Raw genomic sequence first — 20,852 nt, 5'->3', positions numbered from 1 at the left:
CCCATCAGACACACTGTAGACATATGACATGTTTACTAAACAAAATTGCCCTAGACAAAGTTAGATCAATGCAGTTTATTATTTGAGACAAGAATGAACATTTCTTTAAATAGTTTCTTGATCGTTGCCATGTCTGACATTAGCTGCCTGAACACGCCGATGATTCAGTCTGCAGGAAGGGGTCAGCGACTTTTTGCACATTCCTTACCCAATGTTTTGATGATTGATTTAAAATCTTCTATAGCATTTATTGAGTATAACATTAAAACAATTTAAAAATACTAAATCTTATTACAAATTCAAACCATCAACCACATTCACTCATGTGGTTTAAGAATAAAACAGTTCATTGAAGTTCCCATGAAATTCTTATGACTACAAAACCAGCATTAATATTCTTTCAATTCCAATAGGGGCAAAGGTGGGGCTCCCTTAAAATGAGTTCAAATAACAAATGATCTCTTCCAAGGTTTGTTTAAAATCCAGCTTTTCTGTTAACCCATTTTCAGGTTCAGACTGTTTTTTTTTTTAAAAGGAGCTCTCTTCGGAAGAATAGTAGCACTTGTGTCCAGGACTGTAGATCCCTGAGAACAGTCATCCCAGCAGATCTCTAAGGGTCCCCCATGTGCTGGCGGGTATACTCCCACACCAGCAGAGCCCCACTCACATGCACATTGAGCGAGCGGGTCACGCCAAACTGGGGGATCTCCACACACACATCCAGCAACTGCAGGAGGTTTGCCGGGATACCCTCCCGTTCATTTCTGTTGGAGGAAAGTTCAAACCGACAAAGAGATTAAAACCCGTCAGCACAGCATGGTCAATATCATATGAAATACATCACTTTCAATTGCAGAGGAACATCTTTCCACAGAGAGGCGGGATCTGTTCTGCACAGCCTCTGACAGGCCCCGCGACTCAAGACATTTTATTTTCTAAATATTTATAGGGCCATACTAGTTTACTGCTTTGTGGGAATTAAATGGGAACTAGCAAACAAACCTCATCGGCAGAAGGCTTCTGTCATTTTGGATCCAAGCCATAGCAACAATGGACTCCAAATCAAATGCAAAAGCATTGAACGGTTAAACATAAGTTGTTACAAAATTTGTTATTTTATGTTATGCATAAGTAAGAGATTACCTCAATTCTAAAAATGCAGTTAGATTTATATGAAAATGCTCAGCTCTACCCACCATGTTGAGTTAACCAGAAATAACATTATGCTATATTACTTTAACAGAACAATGTAGTCTGTAAACTACATAAATAAAAAACCCAGGAAATCTGTTATATTGGCAACACTCAGCCCTTAAGTCATACGACCCACAGCTGAACACCAGCCAACTCAGATATGAAAGAGCCAGAGCTTCAGTTATATCTGCACTGCACAATAGACTGGAACCAATAGGGGAAGTACATACTGCTGATAAATGTTCCATCTGGTCCTGACAGCAGAAACAGTGTTTGCTTTGACTGTTCTACAATCATATGTGCCATTCATTCAATGCAACATACCAGATAATTTCTTCTTTACAACACCATATGGTTACATCCCATCAGCTGAAGATCTAGTTTGCTTATTCATGCCATTATCACCCTGTGGCAGCGGAAGATCTCTGCAGCAGTAAAACTGCTGTCTTTTTTTATGTCCATTCAAGATCAAACTCTGTGCAATGGCATCAATTAAAGGTTGATGAGGATGCTACATTAAATGAATTTTAATTTCTGGTAGATTTAAAGCAGAAGAGATAAAACATATTGCAAAGTATTGTCTATAATTGCAATCATATGTGCACACATATATAGCCCAACCTATCTGTACATTTGCTCTAACTGCACACTTTTGTGCTATTGAATACCAATATAGGAATAATAATAGGAAAAAGGATTACAAATGAAAGAAGACTGCTTGGCCCATGCCCTTTGGTTGCTGATAAATAATTTAATCCAAGGATCTCACCTAGCCTTTTCTTGAAAAAAGTCAGGGTACTGGCTTCAACAACTGGGCTTGGTAACATGTTCCATATTCCTACAACTGTTTGTTTAACAATGCACCTGCTGATCTCAGTTTTATATGCCCTTCCATGTAGTTTCAAATTGTTTTCTGGTTTGTGTTTCATTGCAGATTATGTTGAAGTTCAGTTTAGTTCAATGTCTTTGAGGATTCTGAATTTTTTAATCAGGTGCCCTTGTAGTTTTCTCTGTTGAAGACTACAAATGTTCAGCTCTTTTAGCCTGTCAATGTAGCTCGTTCCTTCAGCCTTAACCTAGATGATTGATATAAATTAGAAGAGCTGTGGTCCACATACAGATCCCTGGAGTACTAATTACATTACTCCAATTTGATTTTTTTTACCTTATCTTTCTATCTTACCTTCCTTTTTACCTATTAACCAGTACCAAATCCAAATCCAAAAACACACATTACTTTAAATACCTAATGTCTGTAACTTGAGAATTAATATTATATGTGGAGTTCATTATCTAGGAATCTAAGCTTTATCATCTCACTCACTAGACCTTTAAAAAGCTTTGCCTCATACTTTTGTGCAGCTGTTGAACCTCCAGCCACTAGCAAAAATTTAACAGGACCTTTAGGATATAACAAATCCTGAAGTTCTGAAGAGCCATCAAGTATTATTTGGCAAGGCGCCCTAAACCTTTACACTTGCAACAACAGTGCACAGGTTATAGATTGCAAAACACACTAACAAATACCATTTCACAAGGTCAAATACAAGACTGTAATTGCATGCTTCATTCTGTACTGTGAAGTGCCATACTGATATGATCCTAGACATGATAAGTGTTTGTAAACAAATTAATGCACAAGCAAGCCTAGGCAGGTTTGTACATCGACATGGTGTAGTGGAAAGATGTAAGCAATTATCTTAATTAAACTTAAGCTTGGAGGCCGTTTTAAATTAGAAGCATCTGTCAGCAAGAGGTGGAAGAGGTAAGAAGGTAACGGACTGTTTGTGTGGAAGAGCATTATCGGTTCAAAGACAAGGGAGGAGTTCTGAAACAAGCAACTGCCAGCATTATAACCAGATGAGCCACAGACTGTAGCAGCACAGTGCAGGTCACTGTGGCCTATGATAACAGCATGTGGCAAACAAACACCCCTGCAATCTTTAATGTATTCTTCAAGACTCCATTCATTATTTGAATTAACAAACGGAAGGGCACCATGACCTGAGCTGCATTTCCCTAAGTGCTGTCTACAACCAAGTGTGACGCAGTCCTTACATCTCTCCCTGTATTCATTGGAGCCATAAAAGATCGATCTAATCAAGAGCTGTTGTCAGGCAAAACCAGATTTTTGGAAAACTGACAAATTTTTACAACTATTTACTATTTATCACTCTTAGCACTCTGAAAAAAATGTTTTAGATCAATGTTGAAGTCGAAGACTGCATCTCCCGAATCTGTTAGAAGGTGTCTGTGTTGTTCTGGCACAGGTCTATCAGAAACAAGGAAGTGCTCACCCCAGGAGCAGCAGGGTTTTTTCTGGGAACTTGTAGTCAGCCAGACTTTGACTGTTTGCTGTCTGTTCCACACCCACTATACTGTAGCCTTCAGTCTTCTTTTGCTCTAGATAGTCAGCCAGCTGAGGGGGCTTCACCTGCTCAGAGAAGACAGTAGACAATTCACAATGATTGTAGAAAACACCTTTTTGGCTCCAGAATCTTTGACAGCAATTAAAATAAAATATTTGGTCCTGCAATACATGGGGGATTGTTATTATGCATCGGCACTCGCCTGGATGAACTCCCTGAATTAAACTGTTTTTTTTCATTCGGAATACAAAAAGGTAAAATATGGTGCTGCACCTTAACCAACTTCTTGTGCATTAATCACAGAATAAACAAGGGCTAAATTCTAGGTGACCGAAATGAGCACAACTCTAGTAAAGAGACAGGAGAAAAGAGCCAGGAGAGGCAGCAGAACTCACCTCCAGCAAAGGGAACCAGAGCTCTGCAGAAACACTGAGAGCCTGAAAGTGTTTGTCACTGACATAGTGGAGGCTGTCCAGCACCAGTGCAGAGGCCCCGAAGATCTCACACGTCCGGCACAGACCTGTATGTACACAAGGTTGAAAAAACGTCTCCCCAGATACATAATAGGAGAATAACCATTTCCTTGTTTAGACTGACAGGTTCGTTTTTTTAAGAGCAGAAATATCTAGTCTTTCATAATATGACTACTTTCTTTATAATTATCTACAATGCAATTTAAAACTATTGGATCTTTTAACAGAAACACATCACAAATTATCACATCACAAAAATAGCAAGATGGGTAATTTCGGCCTAGCTTAGAGTTTAATGTGCAATGCCTGATTGTAAATACTATCCCAGTGCGTAGCAACTCAAACTGACAAGCCGCACTCTCCTGGAAATCTCTTATCTATGAATGTAAATCTATGCAGGTTACACAATGCAAAAATTAACAAATGTTCTGTTTCTTATGAGGTTTTCAGTATAGTAGCAATTCATACTAAACCACTTACCGCAAGAGATCAGTCTTCATTTATATAAGATGTAGTAATTGCTGCCTATTTTTCCATTTACCAAGCTCATTTTCTCTTAAGAGCTTGGCTTTCATGAAGCATTGCTGAGATTCTTGTTTTCTCTCATCTTTTTGGATGAGGAATTGAGTTTTTATTCTTTATTATATTTTAACTTTTTAACTATTTTATTTATTATATTTTCACTTCTTTATAATAAAGGCTCGTATGTGTTAAGTGCAAATGGTACAGGATAGCACCAGATGTCTATGTATTTGGTGCAACGATATAACTACTGTACCATAAATAAGCAGGCATGTTAATCTTTTCCTACCTATGTTTATGCATTGGCTAATGACAATAAGCATGTTATTTAAATACTTAATCAAAACTGTTATAATTTTCACAATTAGGTAACATTCCGTATTAAGGTGAGGCTTTGGTGTTTGAGAGAACACTGTTGAGTTCTAGAACTAATCAGAGACTATAACATGGAAAATAATGGAATTTAATTTAATAGTTTTCACCTTACACGCAGTTTTTGAGGAAGAACTAAAGCTCGTAGAACAAGAGGTTTCTGTACACTGCAAGAAAATGCACAAACTCAATGATGCAATTATTAATTTAAGCCCTACACCGAAACAACTACAGTTAGTGCTTACAACTAATGAATTTGTAATGAACCTCATGAAGAGTTCAGCTTTAGAAAAACTGAAGAGTCTGTTAATAAGAACTAATGTGCCCGTCTTACCTCCAAGGTTAGTAGGTTTGTCAATCAGTGAAGCCACCACAAGGAGAGCGCTGTTGAGCTTGCCTAAGCGGGCAGCTCTCTGCTGATACACAAGCTCTAGATCCTGATCAGGGACACTAAGCCTCCAAGGCATCATCTTCTTCTGCACTTCCACCCACTCCAGCTCCCTCTCACCATCACCTGCACAGCCAGGACAACTAGGACCTCAATGGAAAGTCAGCAGTAGGAATGACCACAGAAAGCTGGTCTAATTCTAACAGTTCTACCAAAGCTCAAGAGGTGTTTAATTAACAATCTGCTCATTTACAGCAACCACAACGTACATTTGTCGTGCTGAATCCAATGTCCGACTTCCAGCTTGCCCAGATCTGTCCGGAGGTTTCGCAGTGGAAGCATGGAGTTTATGGGAAATTCCATATGTCTTTCAAATTTCCACACCGGAATCCATTCATCATCAGCCAGTTCAGACAGACTGGGAAAGGTGTAGAATATGGTCTGGAAAGTGGGGAAAAAAAGAGGTAAAATCACAAGTTAGACATGATGGCTAGAAACAAAAATTAGTATTTTGCTCACTAAAAAGGTAACGGGATACAACCGTCTATATTTAACAACATCATTATGAATTGATATTCCACATCAGATAATATTGATTAAGCTTTAAAACGCACCTCTATGCTGTAGTCCTTCAAAGGGTGAAATGTTCCAAAAAAAAAGTGATCCTGAATCCTCTGCCAGTTCTTTACAGCATTCCTGTTGGCAGGAGGACAATCTTACTAGAACAACTGCCCATATGATAAAGGATACAGAGTAAATTTTTAAATTCCACATACTAGCACAGAAAAAAAAAAACTAAGAGGCAGTATGATGGACATCTCCACATAATACAAATAAGTCTGGGGCCTGCCTGGAACTGTACACCCACAGAGTACATACCCGGAGCCTTGCATGGCCTCTGTCTGCTGCAGGCTGGCCTGCACCAACCCAGACAGAGCCCCCAGCTCCGGCTCATCCCCAGAGCCCGTCCCCTGGAGACCCCACAGCCGCTTCAAGGCCAGCAGGGCGTACAAGCGCACGGTGAAGTTGTGACTGAAGCACCATTGCAGAGTGACGCCTAATGCTCTCCTCCATTGTGCACCCTGTCAACACAACAGCACGGTTATTAATAACAGAAGTCCAACACTCCCTTTTCAGTAATCGCAGTACAATTCACACAATGATGGCTTTGGGCAGTGGTCACTCAAACACAGAACACAATGCAGAAGAACAATGAAAACAAAATGTTTTACCAGGTTCAATATCATGTTTAAAGTTTTTCCATGCACAAAATAATTTTTTCTAATAACCCAGTAAGCACTTAAACCTAGAGGAAGGATGTCAAACTTTTTCTTTTAGAACTAAAAACTTTTTAAAAAAGCTATCTTCATCGAAAACACAGATTATACCTTGTCCTCCACGTTTTGAAGAATGATGTCAAAGTGTATTAACACAGACAGGAACGTGCAGATGCTGGTTTTTGTCTTCTCTTGATCCTACATATAAATTACATTCAGTATTTTTATAAAGAAAACATTGAAATAATCCCATTTATTCATATACCTTTAGAGAACTTTTAATTTGCAGATTAGTAACAAACAATTACATTCATATCCTGTTTCAAGTATATTTCCTTAATATGGCTCATAATAAATGTAATGAATAGCACACCTCTTGAAGAAATCTGACTAAAATAATTGCTGAAATTGGATATATTTTTACTTACATCAGCATATAAAGTGCCTACAGAAAGTCAACAAACCCTTTCTGAAGTAATTAATTTTGTGGCCTAACAGCCTAAAATCAAGATACATTAAATCAGAATGTATTTTACCTTTACTTACTCGTTGTAATACACAACCTCCAAGTAGAAAAACAAATGCTCTAATATTCTGAAAAGTAATAAAAAATTAAAACCTAGAAAATGAGCTGGATCATTTCGACACACCCCTGAATTAGTACTTGGTGGAAGAACCTTTTGCTTGAATTACAGCCATAATTCTGTTTGGACAGGTCTGTACTTAAATGGCAATGTTTAAGCTTGTAGTGTATTCCACATCACCAGCTCACCAGGAGGAAGCAGGCCCACAAGGTGTGCAGCAGTGCGGGGTGATGAAACAGGACCAGAGTGATCAGCCACTCAATCAAGTACTTCACTGATGCCTGGTTACTGCAGAAGCCAGCCTCATACACCCTGCCCAGGACACTGGCTACAAACCCCTGCAGAGAGCACAATATTCCATGAGCCTCACTCCAGAGACCAAAGTCAGCCTTTAAGTCACTACCTCCTGAGTTATAGGCAAAGGCTGGTGTTTTCATCTAATGGGGTACTTAGAAGGCAATAGGATTTATATCATACCAAACAGCTACTGAACATCGAAGTAAACATAACACCACTTATACCTGTATGTTTTAACAAAACTGAACTACACTGTTTTTGGGTTTAGATTAAATGCTTTTGGAATCATTTTGATTATTTCAGCATTCATAGTTAAGTGTGATAGCCTGGGTATAGTTGTTGCTCAATGTTGTTACATTATTCCCCTTATACTGCTTAATGATTATAACTTCAGTGATGAAGTCCTGGGACCTTACTGCTACTCTCACTGTGGGTTCATCCAGACTTGACAATATTTCAGCTGAACAACACATCCTCTTTGTGTATATTTATATATAAGTGTACATTTATGTAATTATGTTTATGTATATTTATATGTGTAGTGAATGATATAACATATTCTATTCTCTTCAATCAAAATTTTTTAAAATACAGTTCCTTGGTTCCACAAGATCACAGAAACCAAATGAATGAGAAGCTCACTGGTCCTGCAGCCTCTAAATGATTCTGCAGCCTCTAAGTCTGAGGAAGTCAAACAATAGTTCAGCATTTTTTTAAACTAGAGTGAGAGCTTGATGAGGCAGTATGGACGCAGATCTACAGGAACCTTCTGCATTCCCTGTCCTGGCAAGAAGGGGTGACAGCAGCTGTCACCAGCCTGTGCAGTGACTGTTATTCTGTATGAGAAGTGCCTTTCCTAATGCGTGTGTTATTACACGGCAGAGAGAAGCTGACCTCCTCCAGTCTGGGCAGCAGGACAAGCAGAGTCTGCCACACTCTATTCTTCACGCGGTGCTGCAGGGAGTTGCCATAGTAACGTACTTTGGATTTGGTCACCTCTTCATCCTGCAGGGAAATGGGAAAAGGGAGTGAACAAGAAGGCCTGGGGGGGGCTGTGTTGTTGTATGTCAACACTTGACTGCTGTAGAAGTTCTGCATGTGAAACGGATTAAGAGAGTAGCCCTGAGGTCCTCAGTTTGGTCACACAGCCTTGACCAGAAGCACCAGCGATGCCCAGAGACACACAGCAGCTGTGTGAGAATCAGAAAGAGCCGCTCCCTCAACTAGACAAGTGTAAACACCATACCATTTCATTACATTTCACTAAAAGAAATATTCCCCCTTGAAAAGGAAATAAGACATCTGTCACAATAGTTAAACAACTTGGTTCAAGGTCCTGGACACGTGAACTAAGTCTTGAGCTTGCTGATTTTTCACTTTTAACAAACTATAGTAACAAAATCATCCATATAGATACTTATTAGCTTTTCACCACAATGTTCAGTCTCTGTTTCAAATCCTACATTTTTTTAGTTAGAAGCACCACACTTTTCAATACTTAAACCAGTCCAAATGCACATGTGGGAATTTCATTCTGAATATCTCTTTTTTTATTTAAATACCTTTTTAAGAAGCTGGAGAACAAGCTCTTCCATGAAGGTTTTATGAAGATTGTTTGAAGGATCCAAGCGGCTCAGGAAGGTGATGGCACAAACCCGGGGATAAAGATCATCCCTCCAATCACTGTAAGACAACACCCAAAATGGCACCCTCAGCCAGCTTACAAACTCTTAGAAATTCAATGGATACAGGACATAATTGCCTACATAATGGCGAGCAGAATGACACACCATTTGGTACAGGTTAACACTAGTATACAAAGTTGTACAAATATTTGTTTTTGTACATCGTTATCAAAGCAGTATTTATCCATTTTCTAACATTACACTCCAAAGCAAATGCTGCATTTCTCATTATCGCCATACAGGTTGCATACTGGCTTTGCCTATCCCTTTGGTTGCATATTTTATCCATTATTAAGAAAATTCAAAGATTCTAAATGAGGGGAGGGCAATAGGCCCGGCTAGCTTGTTTGATAGTTGTATCAAATCTAGTGGTGTGGCATTTGATGTTTTTGATTGTATTAGGATTAAAAAGGTCCTCTTGTGCTTTAAAAGCACTGTTCTACACATAGAAAAGAAATGTTTGATTCAATCCAATGATAAATTCCAATTCTCAGTTTCATCCTAGCTTCCAGGTTATACGTTCAATAATGTGACAGTGCACTGTAACACTCAAGTGAAATGAGTTTACCTTTTGACAACAGTATTTGCAGCACATTCATCTCCAAGTTGTTCAACATATGTCTGTACATCTTGAATCAACCTAAATCAAGAAACACCTGTTAAATTCAACACCAAAAGCTCTGACACACAAAACACTAACTGAACTATAAAGACACAGTCAATGTAGATTCCCTACCTATAGATGTTACCCATATTAATAATTACCAGCATTAAGCATTAATCTTTCACAGTCTGGAAGAAAAATAAAGATCAACTAACCTCTGGTCTCTCCTGAAGACAGGCCCATGAATGCAGGCTTCTGTGATAATGTCCAAGTGGTTTAAGGCACTGGAGAAAGCACTCTCATCCCCAGGGTCAGGAGGCAGCCAGGTCTCACAGCAGTGTTTAATGAGAATGTTAAAGACTCCCATTTTCACCTGGGACATTTCAATTAATTCTGAAGCAATCTGTATAAGAACAAAAACAGGAATGATGGTGGTGTTTCCAGTGCCTTATATATAGGTGTTTAATCTTATCTCTGTTGGAAACTGTCAGTTCTGGTGTAAAACAGAAAATGAAACTGAGCTGCAAGCCAAAACATACATTTTAAGATCACCAGTCATATTCATTCTTCATTCTATTCTTTACAAATGCCTATTTTAAGCTGATGGCTAGAAGACCAATTTAGAAGAATACAGCAAACAAAAAAAATCATATTACAGCTCTTGCTTCTTAATCTATGATAAATATAACACAAAAAAACTCCTTTGTGTATAGTGTTTAAAAAATACAAGCTCACAACTCCTGCGTTTAAGACCTGCACTTTCCTTGCAGTCAAAAGGACGGATGACCTGCCAATATTTTCTGCAGCAATTAATCATATGATGAATTCCGTCACCAAAGGGACAGAGGAAAAGTGTGACTCAGAAAGCATTGAATATGGATTAAAAATTCTCCCTGTTTTCTTCAAAAGTGAGTTTTGAAAATAGAGGACAGTCAAAGAGTTGAATTAATTTGCTCTATCACCCTTTGTGCAGAACCTCATCTTTGTAATTTCAGATTAAAAAGCAGACTATACTTGTGCAATAGGTCCCTAAAATAATCTGAACCAAGATCATTCAGTGTCATATAAGTGAACAGAAGAACTGAAATCCACTTTAAATTGCTGTAGCAACCAGTGCCATTTACAGAGGATGGGAATTGTGCACAAGAGGGCTTTTAGTTAGTAAACAATGTAGAGGTCAGTCATTTTAAAACCCATTTAATACTTTAGAAGATAATCTAGTAAGTAAGATATTACAGAAGTCTAATCTTAACAATAAAGCCATGCATGAATATTTCAGCATCAGGCTTAGCCACGGGTTTGTTACAACGATGCAAAAGATATCAGTGGGACACTGTTAGTTTCAACTGATAGCATGGTCTCAAAGGTAACACCAAGGTTTCTAAATCTACGAGCATAACCTCTGTCTATTTTACCACAGTTTAGCCTAAGAATATTCTGGCATATAAATCTAACTCAATATCAGATCCAAACCTGTAAATTGCAGGAACAACAGCAGTATTGTCTAACCCGGTCCTCATACAAAGCTAACCGTCCTCAGTAAAGCAACCAAAATCCAAGGCAGAACAGACACTGTATGACCCCCTAGATACAAACAGATTTTACCTCCTTCACCGTAGATGGAATCAGACACCCTTCCTTGGAGCTGAGCTCCAGAACACTGTGGTCAAAGGCAAAGAGGACGAAGCCTTGAAGAGCTGTCCAGAAATCATGTGGATTGCTGCTGAGGCCTTGGACCACCTTCCATGTCACAGTCATAGCCTCCACGCACAGAGATGCATCTGAAAACAATAGCTGTTGCAGAGCAGAGACAAGCAGGCTCAGGTTTGTTACCAAGCATCCTATATTCACTCATATAAATGCATATCTCTAATGCAAAGATTCTGATTGAGTTTTTGGCTTAGTGCACGGGTTTGCTCTAACCTATCATCGTTAAAAATGATAAATACAGTAACAAGGATGAATGTTATGTTAAGAGATCGATCAATGTCAAGAACCTAAAATGGATTAACAAGTCAATACTTAGGTATTTTATTTGAACCACTTCGACATTTATGCTGGCTAATAAAAAGTTTCTTGAGTACATCTGTATGGAAAGAGAGGACTAAAGAAGCGGACCTTGGGAAGTACTGTTCTCATACAACACAGCACTGGCAGAACATGGTCACATGGCAGGATAGCCAGTGCCTCCAAAGCTGCTTTCAGAACAATGGAAGGCTGAGGGACAACAGTGTTAGGCTGGACATGATGCTTAAACACAAAATTCAGACACGTCCACTGGTCCTGAACAAACTGTGCAGCCACTCGGCCCCAGCCCTGCAAAGAGGACAGCTCTTCAACGGTACTGCAAAATAAAGGAATATGAGCATCAGCGTGGACTGACAGCAGGACCTGAGCAATGAATGAGGAATATCTCACAGAAGTACTTTTTAATTGTTATGTTTTGGTAAATACAGTATCCACACAAATAACACGGAACACACAGTCTTTCATTTTGTATTGACTCTATTAATAACTACGAATCTCATAACGGTTTAAGTGAGAATTTCTACTTTTACTCTGCAACAACATTAGTAAACACATTATTAAATGACAGCTGTTACACTGACCCCTGCTGGTCTCCACCGGCATCAGGTTTGTCCAACGCCTGGTTCATGGGGGCAGATGAAATATGGGCAATTAACTCTGCGAGAGCCTTGGTGGAATTAGAGTCAAGCTTCTCGTGGTGTCTGTCTACCACCTCACAGACCCATGCTAAAGACGCCATGCTTACGGACCTCTGGACTTGCGCCTCCAGTTGGGGGCACTGCAAGGAAATACAGAGATTAAATTGCCTGGAGTGAATGCAGACATTATTATAGTGTTGGAATAGAAAACGAAATCTGCTCTTCTAACAGATTTTGTTAGGAAAATGGGACATCCATCTATGGACATTTAATACAACACACAGGCAGCAGTAATAAATTAAAGGGAATGTGATACAAGAAAATTCATTTTTTCTTCTGTAGAACTCCAACAACTGAAATCTGGTCAAGTCTGGACTTTTTTTTTTGTTCCTGTTAAAACTTTGTTGCTTATAACATTACATAATATCAAAATTGTTCCAAAGGCCTGACATTCTCCATGTTAAGAGCATCGGAAGCATTAGCACATGGTCATCTATCCAATGGAAAACTATGCCATCTAGTGTTATAAGTTTATATACGACACAACTGCAGTAAAACAGTAAATCAGTGATGTAAAGTAAACAGTAAAACAGATATATCAGTGATGTACCTGCTCTCTCTGCAGTTGCAGGTTCCTCAAGCAGCTCTTGAGCAGTGACAGGACGAAGCTCTGGAGCCAGGAGGTCCTGTGCCAGCCAACTGCGGTGTACAGTTTAACCAGCTCACGTAGCACAGAAAGATACAGACTGCAGCGTTCAATATCGGAGAGCTGAGAACCACAACAGATAGAAGAAGAAGAATTTGTTTCTTAAACTGCAATGCTTGAAGGCAGACCAGACTAAAGACACTATATTCCAGCACAATATCATTTTTTAGTTATAGGTACAGTTATACACTCAGTTTCCTCAATAGTCTGAAACACATGGTAACCCATAATACTGCAATCAATGATGCAACCAAAGCACATTCTGGGTTGTCACACAGATCAAAACAAAAGGACTGGGAGGTTAATTGTTTAAAAAGTGAAAATGTAAAACACAAACAAGTTGATTTGTGATGGCTCCATGTATTATATAAAAAGAAACTTGAAAATGGCCAACATTGACATGTTGCAGCACAGAATGTCGTGAACAGTTGAAGGACACACTGGATAAACTCACTGTACACAGTTCACTGCTCAGCCTCCTCAGAATGTACTCCAGAACTGACCCAGTGCTGGCCAGCACAGCTTCTTCTAAAGCAGTTATGACAGAATCTGGAATTTTAAGAAAGCACATTAACTCAAGGAACTCCTGTGTATAAATTATCCTATTTGTGCTGTACAAAAGCACTGCATAGTAATATATACATTTCTTTGGCATTAAAAAGACTGCGGACTAAGGTACATCAGGTGCTCAGTTTAGTCAAAATTTAGGTTTTCACTTCTTTTGGAATAAATATAACCAGTACTCTGTGCAGTACTGACCCTGGTGAGCTTTTCCCTGCAGAGATAGGCTATTGTCTTTTCCGTGACAGAGCTGCAGCAGAGCGAGCAGTAACTGCAAGCTCTTGTCAGTCTTGTGCACAGGCAAGTAGACATTGGTGCTGAGTCTGTGCAGCGTGTCCATAAGGGGGCCCAGCAGTCGTCCCAGTCCAGGCTCAGATGCTCCTGCTTCACTGAACAGTACAAAAGACACATCAGCATACTGTACGTGCTATAGGTGTCAAGACAAGATGACTCCAATTAAAACATTCAAGCACCGGTTTCATTGGCCAAGGGTTCCCCTAGAAAGGAGAACCTGGCTGATCTTTGGCGGCACAGTTGTGAGGAAAAGTTTGTGAACCATTTGGGATCATCTGTACTCCTGCATTAACTGCTCCTAAAGGGTGCTTTGATCTTCAGCTAACTCATAATAATAGACAGTCTGATTAAATAATTAACACACAAACAATTATGCTTTTTCTTGCCTATATTGGACACATTGTTTAAACATTCACTGCTTATGCTGGAAAAATATGTGAACCTCTAGGATAATGACCTTTAATAAAGGGGGTAATTGCAGTCAGGAGTTCCAATCAATGAGATGACATTCAGGTGTGAGTTTGAGATGCCCTGAACCTATAACAAAACCCACAAAGTGTGGTTACGCACAGAGTCTGCTCTTAACAACGTCTAAAATCTAGTGCACCTGAACAAAGAGCACCTCTTCAGTCCATGTTGCTCCTCCAGATCAGCAGCCAACAGTATTGCTCTTGCTACCAGCTCAGCATCACCCCAGTCTGGCAAGGTGCTTGGAAGTCCTGAGAGACAAAACCATGACCTCTAACTGTTTTGTAAAGAGAAACAAATAATGATTCTAATACAATTTTAACAAATGCAATACAGTGATAAGCTTCAAAATGAGATAAATCATCAGTTAACACAAGTTGTGTGACAATTTTCCCTGGGAGACATGCTGTACAGTAAGAAAATGCTTACAGGATGAGAGTACAATTACAGGACACTTCCCCTCACCTGTGCTTGCAGGAACTCTCAGGAATGACTCCACCAGGTTCTGCACAAAACTGCAAACTGTCACACTGTCTCCATTTCCTGAATACGTGTTCTTGTCATTGACTCCAGGCTTGAACAAACGCTCATTGCTGTGCAGCCAGTTACAAAGCTGCAAATTGACAGTTTTGTGAGATTACAAATGATTCAGATGTCAAACAGGACTTATCATTATCATTAAGAATGAGCCACACTTCCATAAAGTTCCAATTATAAATCAAGAACAAATGAGAAACATTCAAGGAAGGGGTTTTCCTTTAGAATTTATTGTTCCAATTTAAAAAATGTGAAGCATGCATTGCATTTTTTAACAATAAAGTCCACCCTGTTCATTTTGTATTCAATAACTCTGCAGACCAATTGCTAGGAATATACCATTGGGTACTAGGACATGATGGTTGTCTTACTTGAGTCCAGAGCAACGCTCCTCTGCACAGTGACTCCTCCGTTCTGAAATGCTTGAGGAGGCTGAAGACATCCTCCAGGGTTACTGTGGTCTGTGGATACATGCAGGCCTCAGACACCAATGGTGAAGGAAGTACTTAAACAATCGGTTTCTCCAAGGAGAAGAAACACTATTATTTTAATTACAAAATGGAATTCTAAAGCCATCAGCCTGATCATGTCCCCAGGTGGTGAGGTACAATTAGGAATATTCAGCCAAGGGCCTCTAAAGGATCTATCAGAGGCCCCTGTGACTCACCACGCATCTACAGGCAAGCAGTGATGTCAACGAGAGAAGCATCACTTCTCAAACTGGTGCCATCTCCTCTGTCAGGCATGGGAAAACAAACGTGTGTGGCCATAGCCAGTTTATATCAAAAACACCTTATCAGACACCAGGACACCCCACACTGTAGGAGCGAGAGTTTGAAAGCACAATGTAAACTTATTGAGAGATGGAGAAAAGAAAAAGATTAATGCCATTACGAAATAAAAACAACGAATTAAAAAAAGGTTTAAAACTCTAAATGCCACGGCCTTGTGCAGTATTACTTGTATCACAGGTATGCAAGAAGGCAGGTGATTCTCTTACCACATCAGTTAAATTCAGGGCACTCTGGAGCAGGAAACACTGAGCAGCACCTCGCAGCAGAACCTGGTGAGTAATCATGGTACAGCGGAGAACCTCTCTGAAAAATAAAGACATACGTTGCTTCTGACCCATCGGTTTTTGTTGCACAATTACCTGGTCATCAGGGTGAGGGCTCTGATTCAGGTGAGGGGGTGCTAAAATGAAACATTTCTTACATTCAGTCATTTATGTATGGAATACAGATATCAATTGTGTGCTGTTAGCATTGCAGTAAGCACCGCAGATTGAAAGCAGTAGCCCAGGAGTCCTACCTAAGAGCACACAGACCCTCCAGTCCAAGGGCTGAACAGCATGGGAGCTGGGATAGCGCCTGAGAGATGAACAGGAGGGGAACAGCACACCAGTGACGACATGCCAGGTTCTGAACCATCTGCAGCAGCACACTTCCTGCAGGAAGGCAATATGGAGACTGGTATGGTATTCCTTCACTGAAACAATCACTTAACTATAAGATCTGTAGATCTAGGCAGTACCAGTAAGGCAGACACAACCAAACACAAAACTACAATTAATTTGGTCTCTGGAGACCTGGCCATTTCAGTTTGAGATATGCTCTTACCTTGTTTCTCCTTTGGCAGACTACTGATGAAAGTCACTAGAAACCTTTGCAGCTTGATTGCCAGTTCAGGGCACTCCCCGATGCTCTGTCCTACAGACCTAACACAGCAAACCACTATTGTGAGGAGTACATTTTTATCATCTTGTAATGCAAAGAGAATATTTACACATTACAAGTTCTTATTTCAGAATTCTGTCAGTAGTGTCCTGGAGAGAAAGAACTTCTCTACTTCAAGGCTTTTCTATATATAATGGGATAATCACAGTAAAATCTGTGGTAAACTTCCAACAATACGTTTTGTGGCATAATATATTTCCTTTATGTTTGACGTATGTTTTCTTTATGGGCAGCTGTTGACAATAACTGATGTTTAAATAACCTGGCTCACCTGTTAAACAATGTGCTTTCTGCCAGGACATCCAGGAACGGACCCACAATGAACTGTAAAAATAGACAGAACAGTCATTGTGGTTCAGTTCTGAACTTTGTTTGGGAAAGAAAATCACCGTGAGTACTCTTAGAAGATTGAAAACCTGGACCTGCTGCTTAGGTTTTTATCGTTCTGAAATGTATTGGTTTCCGTGTGTTTCCAAACTTCATACTTAATCAGATGAGAAGTTCTAGACTGGAAAACCCCTGCATTCAGGAAGAATCGAAGAAGCTCTTTTTCTCTATGATTCAACAGGTCAGAAGGATAGTGTAGAACAAACCTGCCATACCTACCTCAGAGAAGCCCAGGGAGAACATGGGCAAGTCCATCACAGACATGTCCAGCAGGTGGCACACCCCTACTCTCATCACAGTTTTATTCTCACTGTCGAACATCCTCCTGTACACACATACCAGCCAGCTGGGGTGGAACCGGCAGTGGTCTGGGACAAAACAGATGGGAGTAAGAACAGGGAAACAACTGGCTCAGATTTTTGCTCAGTGGAAAAAAAACTGCAACAAAGAAAAAGAAGTGAAAGCTTTAAATAAGGAGATTTTATTGTGGTTCCTACTTCAAATCAGTTTGAGGTTTTATAGGCTGTGAACTGTCATATGTGCCAATATCAGGTGCTTAATATTTTAGGCATTTTTCATCTTATTTTAAGAAAACATGCGTGGACCAACTTTGCTTCTTAAGCAGCATCAATTGTACCAGAGATTGTAGTTTGTAAAACCTAAAAATTGGACAAAGGAATGCGTTATGGGCATCATATCTTTCCTTTAATACAGCATTTAGAACATTACCTTGTCTGTCCATCATAGACACCTCCATGAGTTTATTAATTCTGTTCAGCACAGGCCTGACAACATGAATCTAAAACAAAACAGATAAGGACTTATGTGAGGTATTATCTGGACTTCTTTCCTGAACTGTAATGGAAGCATTTGTATTAATGTCAAAGAGATACTATTTTATAAGAATATATATAGTGTGTTTTAGGTGTTATACCTGGTTTTCATCCAAAGTCTCCATTATTAAAATGTAATCTTCCCAAAATCCCAGCAGAAGCTGATGTTGGTCTGGAGCCCACCAAAACAGACTGACCCCTGTAAACACACATGGACAGGGCAATGACATGACCTACCAGTGTTCCCTATTCCAGCCTTGACTATGATACTGGACCTATTCTCGGAATCCGAAATTTGTCTTTAAAATCTCCATCTTCACAAATACGTTCAGAAGTATCACCTTTGCAACTACAGGGGATGGCACTTGTAGTTATAATATTAAAATTAAAATAAATACAAATGAGCAGAAATGGCATATCCAGTACTGAGCATTACTCGGCTGTTCCTCATACCGTTAATACACTCTTACCGCTGGCCTCTGGTGGACCGCTGTGGAAAGCAGTATTCGTTGCTTCCGAGACGGCAATGCATCTCTTCAACAAGTAAAGGGCTCTTTTGCGCGACACGTTGTCTCTGTGAATCAATCCGTTCTGAACGGTCTTCCAGAAGCGCTCGGAGAGCCGCGGGTCTGGGTGGTCGGTGGTCTCGGCACAGGGCGAGAACATGTGGTCTGAGAGAGCTGTCAGGCACAACAGGATGCGTCCAGTCACACTGGGGCTGCTGTCCTCCACCTGCCAGACGCTTAAATCTTCTAAGATGCGTTGCAGCGTATCCGTTTTCCTCATTTTGCTGTAGTTCAGAAGAGTGGATAAAATCCTGATTGTCACTTTTGACACTACGTGATCTTTATGTTTCCTAATGCAAGTGAAAGCAGCAATAAGCACTCTGTGCGTCGTCCGTGGCTCAGATGAAATGAATGGTAGTGCAGCAGCTATAACCTCAACAGCGATATCTGCATCCAAGCACCCATCGCTTGACAATTCCAAGCTGTCCTCGTCAACCCCTGCAAGCATAAAAGGCAGAGCGGTATCTACCACTCTCTCTGCCGTGTCAGAGCGGCCACATAGTCCGAGACAGGCGTTTAACAATCCGCAAACCGCAGGGATAATCTCCCTCCTTTGACCGTTGTTATTATGTTTGCTCAATTCTTTTTCACGGGAAAATTTAAACAACAGCGGGAAACAATGATCCCACACTACATTTTCTACCTTATCGAGAATCTGCCTCCTGTTTGGTGGATTACTGGAAGCCCCATCACCAGCTGGCGTGCGGTCCAACACACTAGCAATGTTTCTGATAAAACAACTAAGAGCTTCTACCGTCTGCGTCTGAGGCCAGGAATCGCTTCCCCAGCAGAGTGAGTCTAAAACAGCCTCAAAGTCCCGGCAGTTTAATAAAAGAACATCTATTAAAACAGAGGTCATTGTGCGCACCGTTAAGCACAATGAAACTGAAAAAGGAGCAGGCACAGTCGAACACGCTGTCAACACAACTGCATTTAAGATAACTTCCGGGATTCCACGTGCTCTTCTGGACTACGCATGCTCACGATTACGTCATCATGACGTACTACGGCGGTGTATATAAAAATGCAGCCGTCTCCAACGGTGTATTGGTTTGTGCTTTTTCTTTTACGGTTTTCTGGCAAAATCGGAAACTGTCCTTCCAACAGATAAATTTGTGCACCCCGTATATGCAATTAAAAACCAGACATTATCCCCCGTCCACGATACATACTTTATTTACATGTTCATGTATTTACTTTTTACGTTTCCTTTTCCTTCTAGCGTTAAGCAATTGTTTAGTGTCTCTGTGTGTTGAATGGGACTTCGATTTGACTTATGAATCATATCTATAACTCGTAAACTGGTAGAAAATGTTCAAGCCAACCACCTCTCACTCTCCTAAAAACCCACAACAGGACATAATCCCTTCACATGGATTGTGATCTATTCCAGTTATTGAGTCTGAGCACTGAATCTCGTCACGTAAACGAGATCTTAGGCTAGCAAAGGATGAAGTTATCCACCATTGGTGACCATCCAAATTCTGACTTGTGAGGAGGTGACACACCCTACAGAGTTCTTTTTTGTCTGGATCAAAGGAATGTTCTACATAGATCTGTCAAAGGAAATTAAGCTCTCCAGTTCTGAGCAATAGTTCTGACACAGGTTGTGTAGGAAACCAATTGCAAGGTAAATCTTTAGAGGCTGAAAAAAATTGCTTTAAAAATAAATAATAAGCCAATTAATTTAATAATAGCTAGAGCATATCTTGGCAAGCAATGGGAGCAAGACAGGACACACCCTGTATGGGATGCTAGTCCATCACAGGGCACACACAGTTTGTCACACACTCACACCACGGCCACTTTACCAGTAGCCAATTAACTCGTTGTATGTATAACATACTTAACTTGTAAGTATGTTTATGGACTCCTGGGGGAAACCAGTGCACCCAGAAGAAATTCACACGTACACTGGTAGACCATACAAGCTCCACACAGAGCAGCACCCAGGTCTTGGATTGAACCCAGGAGCCCAGCACTGCAAGGCAGCAATGTTAACCACTGTGCTACCATGCAATATATAATCTGTTAATACATTTATGACATGTATTTCATTTATAAAATACTGTATTGGTGAATCTAATTACTGTACCTTCTGCAAACACTGTAGTTTGAGATGTTTATAGAAGTGCAGGTGGTCCAGGCTCTGACCAGTATTAGGGTTTTATTTTTACATGCAATTTCTCTACTTCAGAGGATGGTTATCATCCCATTTACATTTACTCTGTTAATACTGTATTACTATTAATCCTTTTAGAAATATTAAATGATTTTCATTACCTCTAATGTAAGATGCTAAAGAGATTTTTATGTGTCCCGAGCAGATCTGA

At 40.0% G+C, this 20,852-nt stretch overlaps 1 protein-coding gene across 1 annotated transcript; it reads right to left on the bottom strand.

The window, feature by feature from the left end:
• Window positions 1–60: 60 nt before the first annotated feature.
• On the bottom strand, window positions 61–19,478 carry tarbp1 (TAR (HIV-1) RNA binding protein 1). Its single transcript, XM_088610765.1, has 30 exons — window positions 18,424–19,478; window positions 18,055–18,152; window positions 17,850–17,919; window positions 17,340–17,488; window positions 17,005–17,057; window positions 16,617–16,714; window positions 16,309–16,444; window positions 15,998–16,094; window positions 15,369–15,458; window positions 14,926–15,073; window positions 14,615–14,711; window positions 13,897–14,087; window positions 13,592–13,686; window positions 13,042–13,200; window positions 12,375–12,571; window positions 11,884–12,109; window positions 11,371–11,559; window positions 9,981–10,168; window positions 9,730–9,801; window positions 9,039–9,159; window positions 8,371–8,481; window positions 7,368–7,517; window positions 6,707–6,793; window positions 6,198–6,400; window positions 5,933–6,014; window positions 5,588–5,759; window positions 5,265–5,444; window positions 3,959–4,083; window positions 3,492–3,628; window positions 61–764 (listed from the first exon to the last, which is right to left on the bottom strand). The coding sequence occupies exons 1-30, from the start codon at window positions 19,376–19,378 to the stop codon at window positions 611–613; spliced, it is 4,830 nt and encodes a 1,609-aa protein (XP_088466891.1). The 5' UTR covers window positions 19,379–19,478; the 3' UTR covers window positions 61–610.
• Between the last annotated feature and the right edge of the window lie 1,374 nt (window positions 19,479–20,852).

This window comes from Lepisosteus platostomus, chromosome 17 (genome assembly GCF_059453375.1).
Source record: "Lepisosteus platostomus isolate fLepPlt1 chromosome 17, fLepPlt1.hap1, whole genome shotgun sequence".
Taxonomy (NCBI): domain Eukaryota; kingdom Metazoa; phylum Chordata; class Actinopteri; order Semionotiformes; family Lepisosteidae; genus Lepisosteus; species Lepisosteus platostomus.
This window is presented reverse-complemented; position numbering and strand designations above follow the sequence as displayed.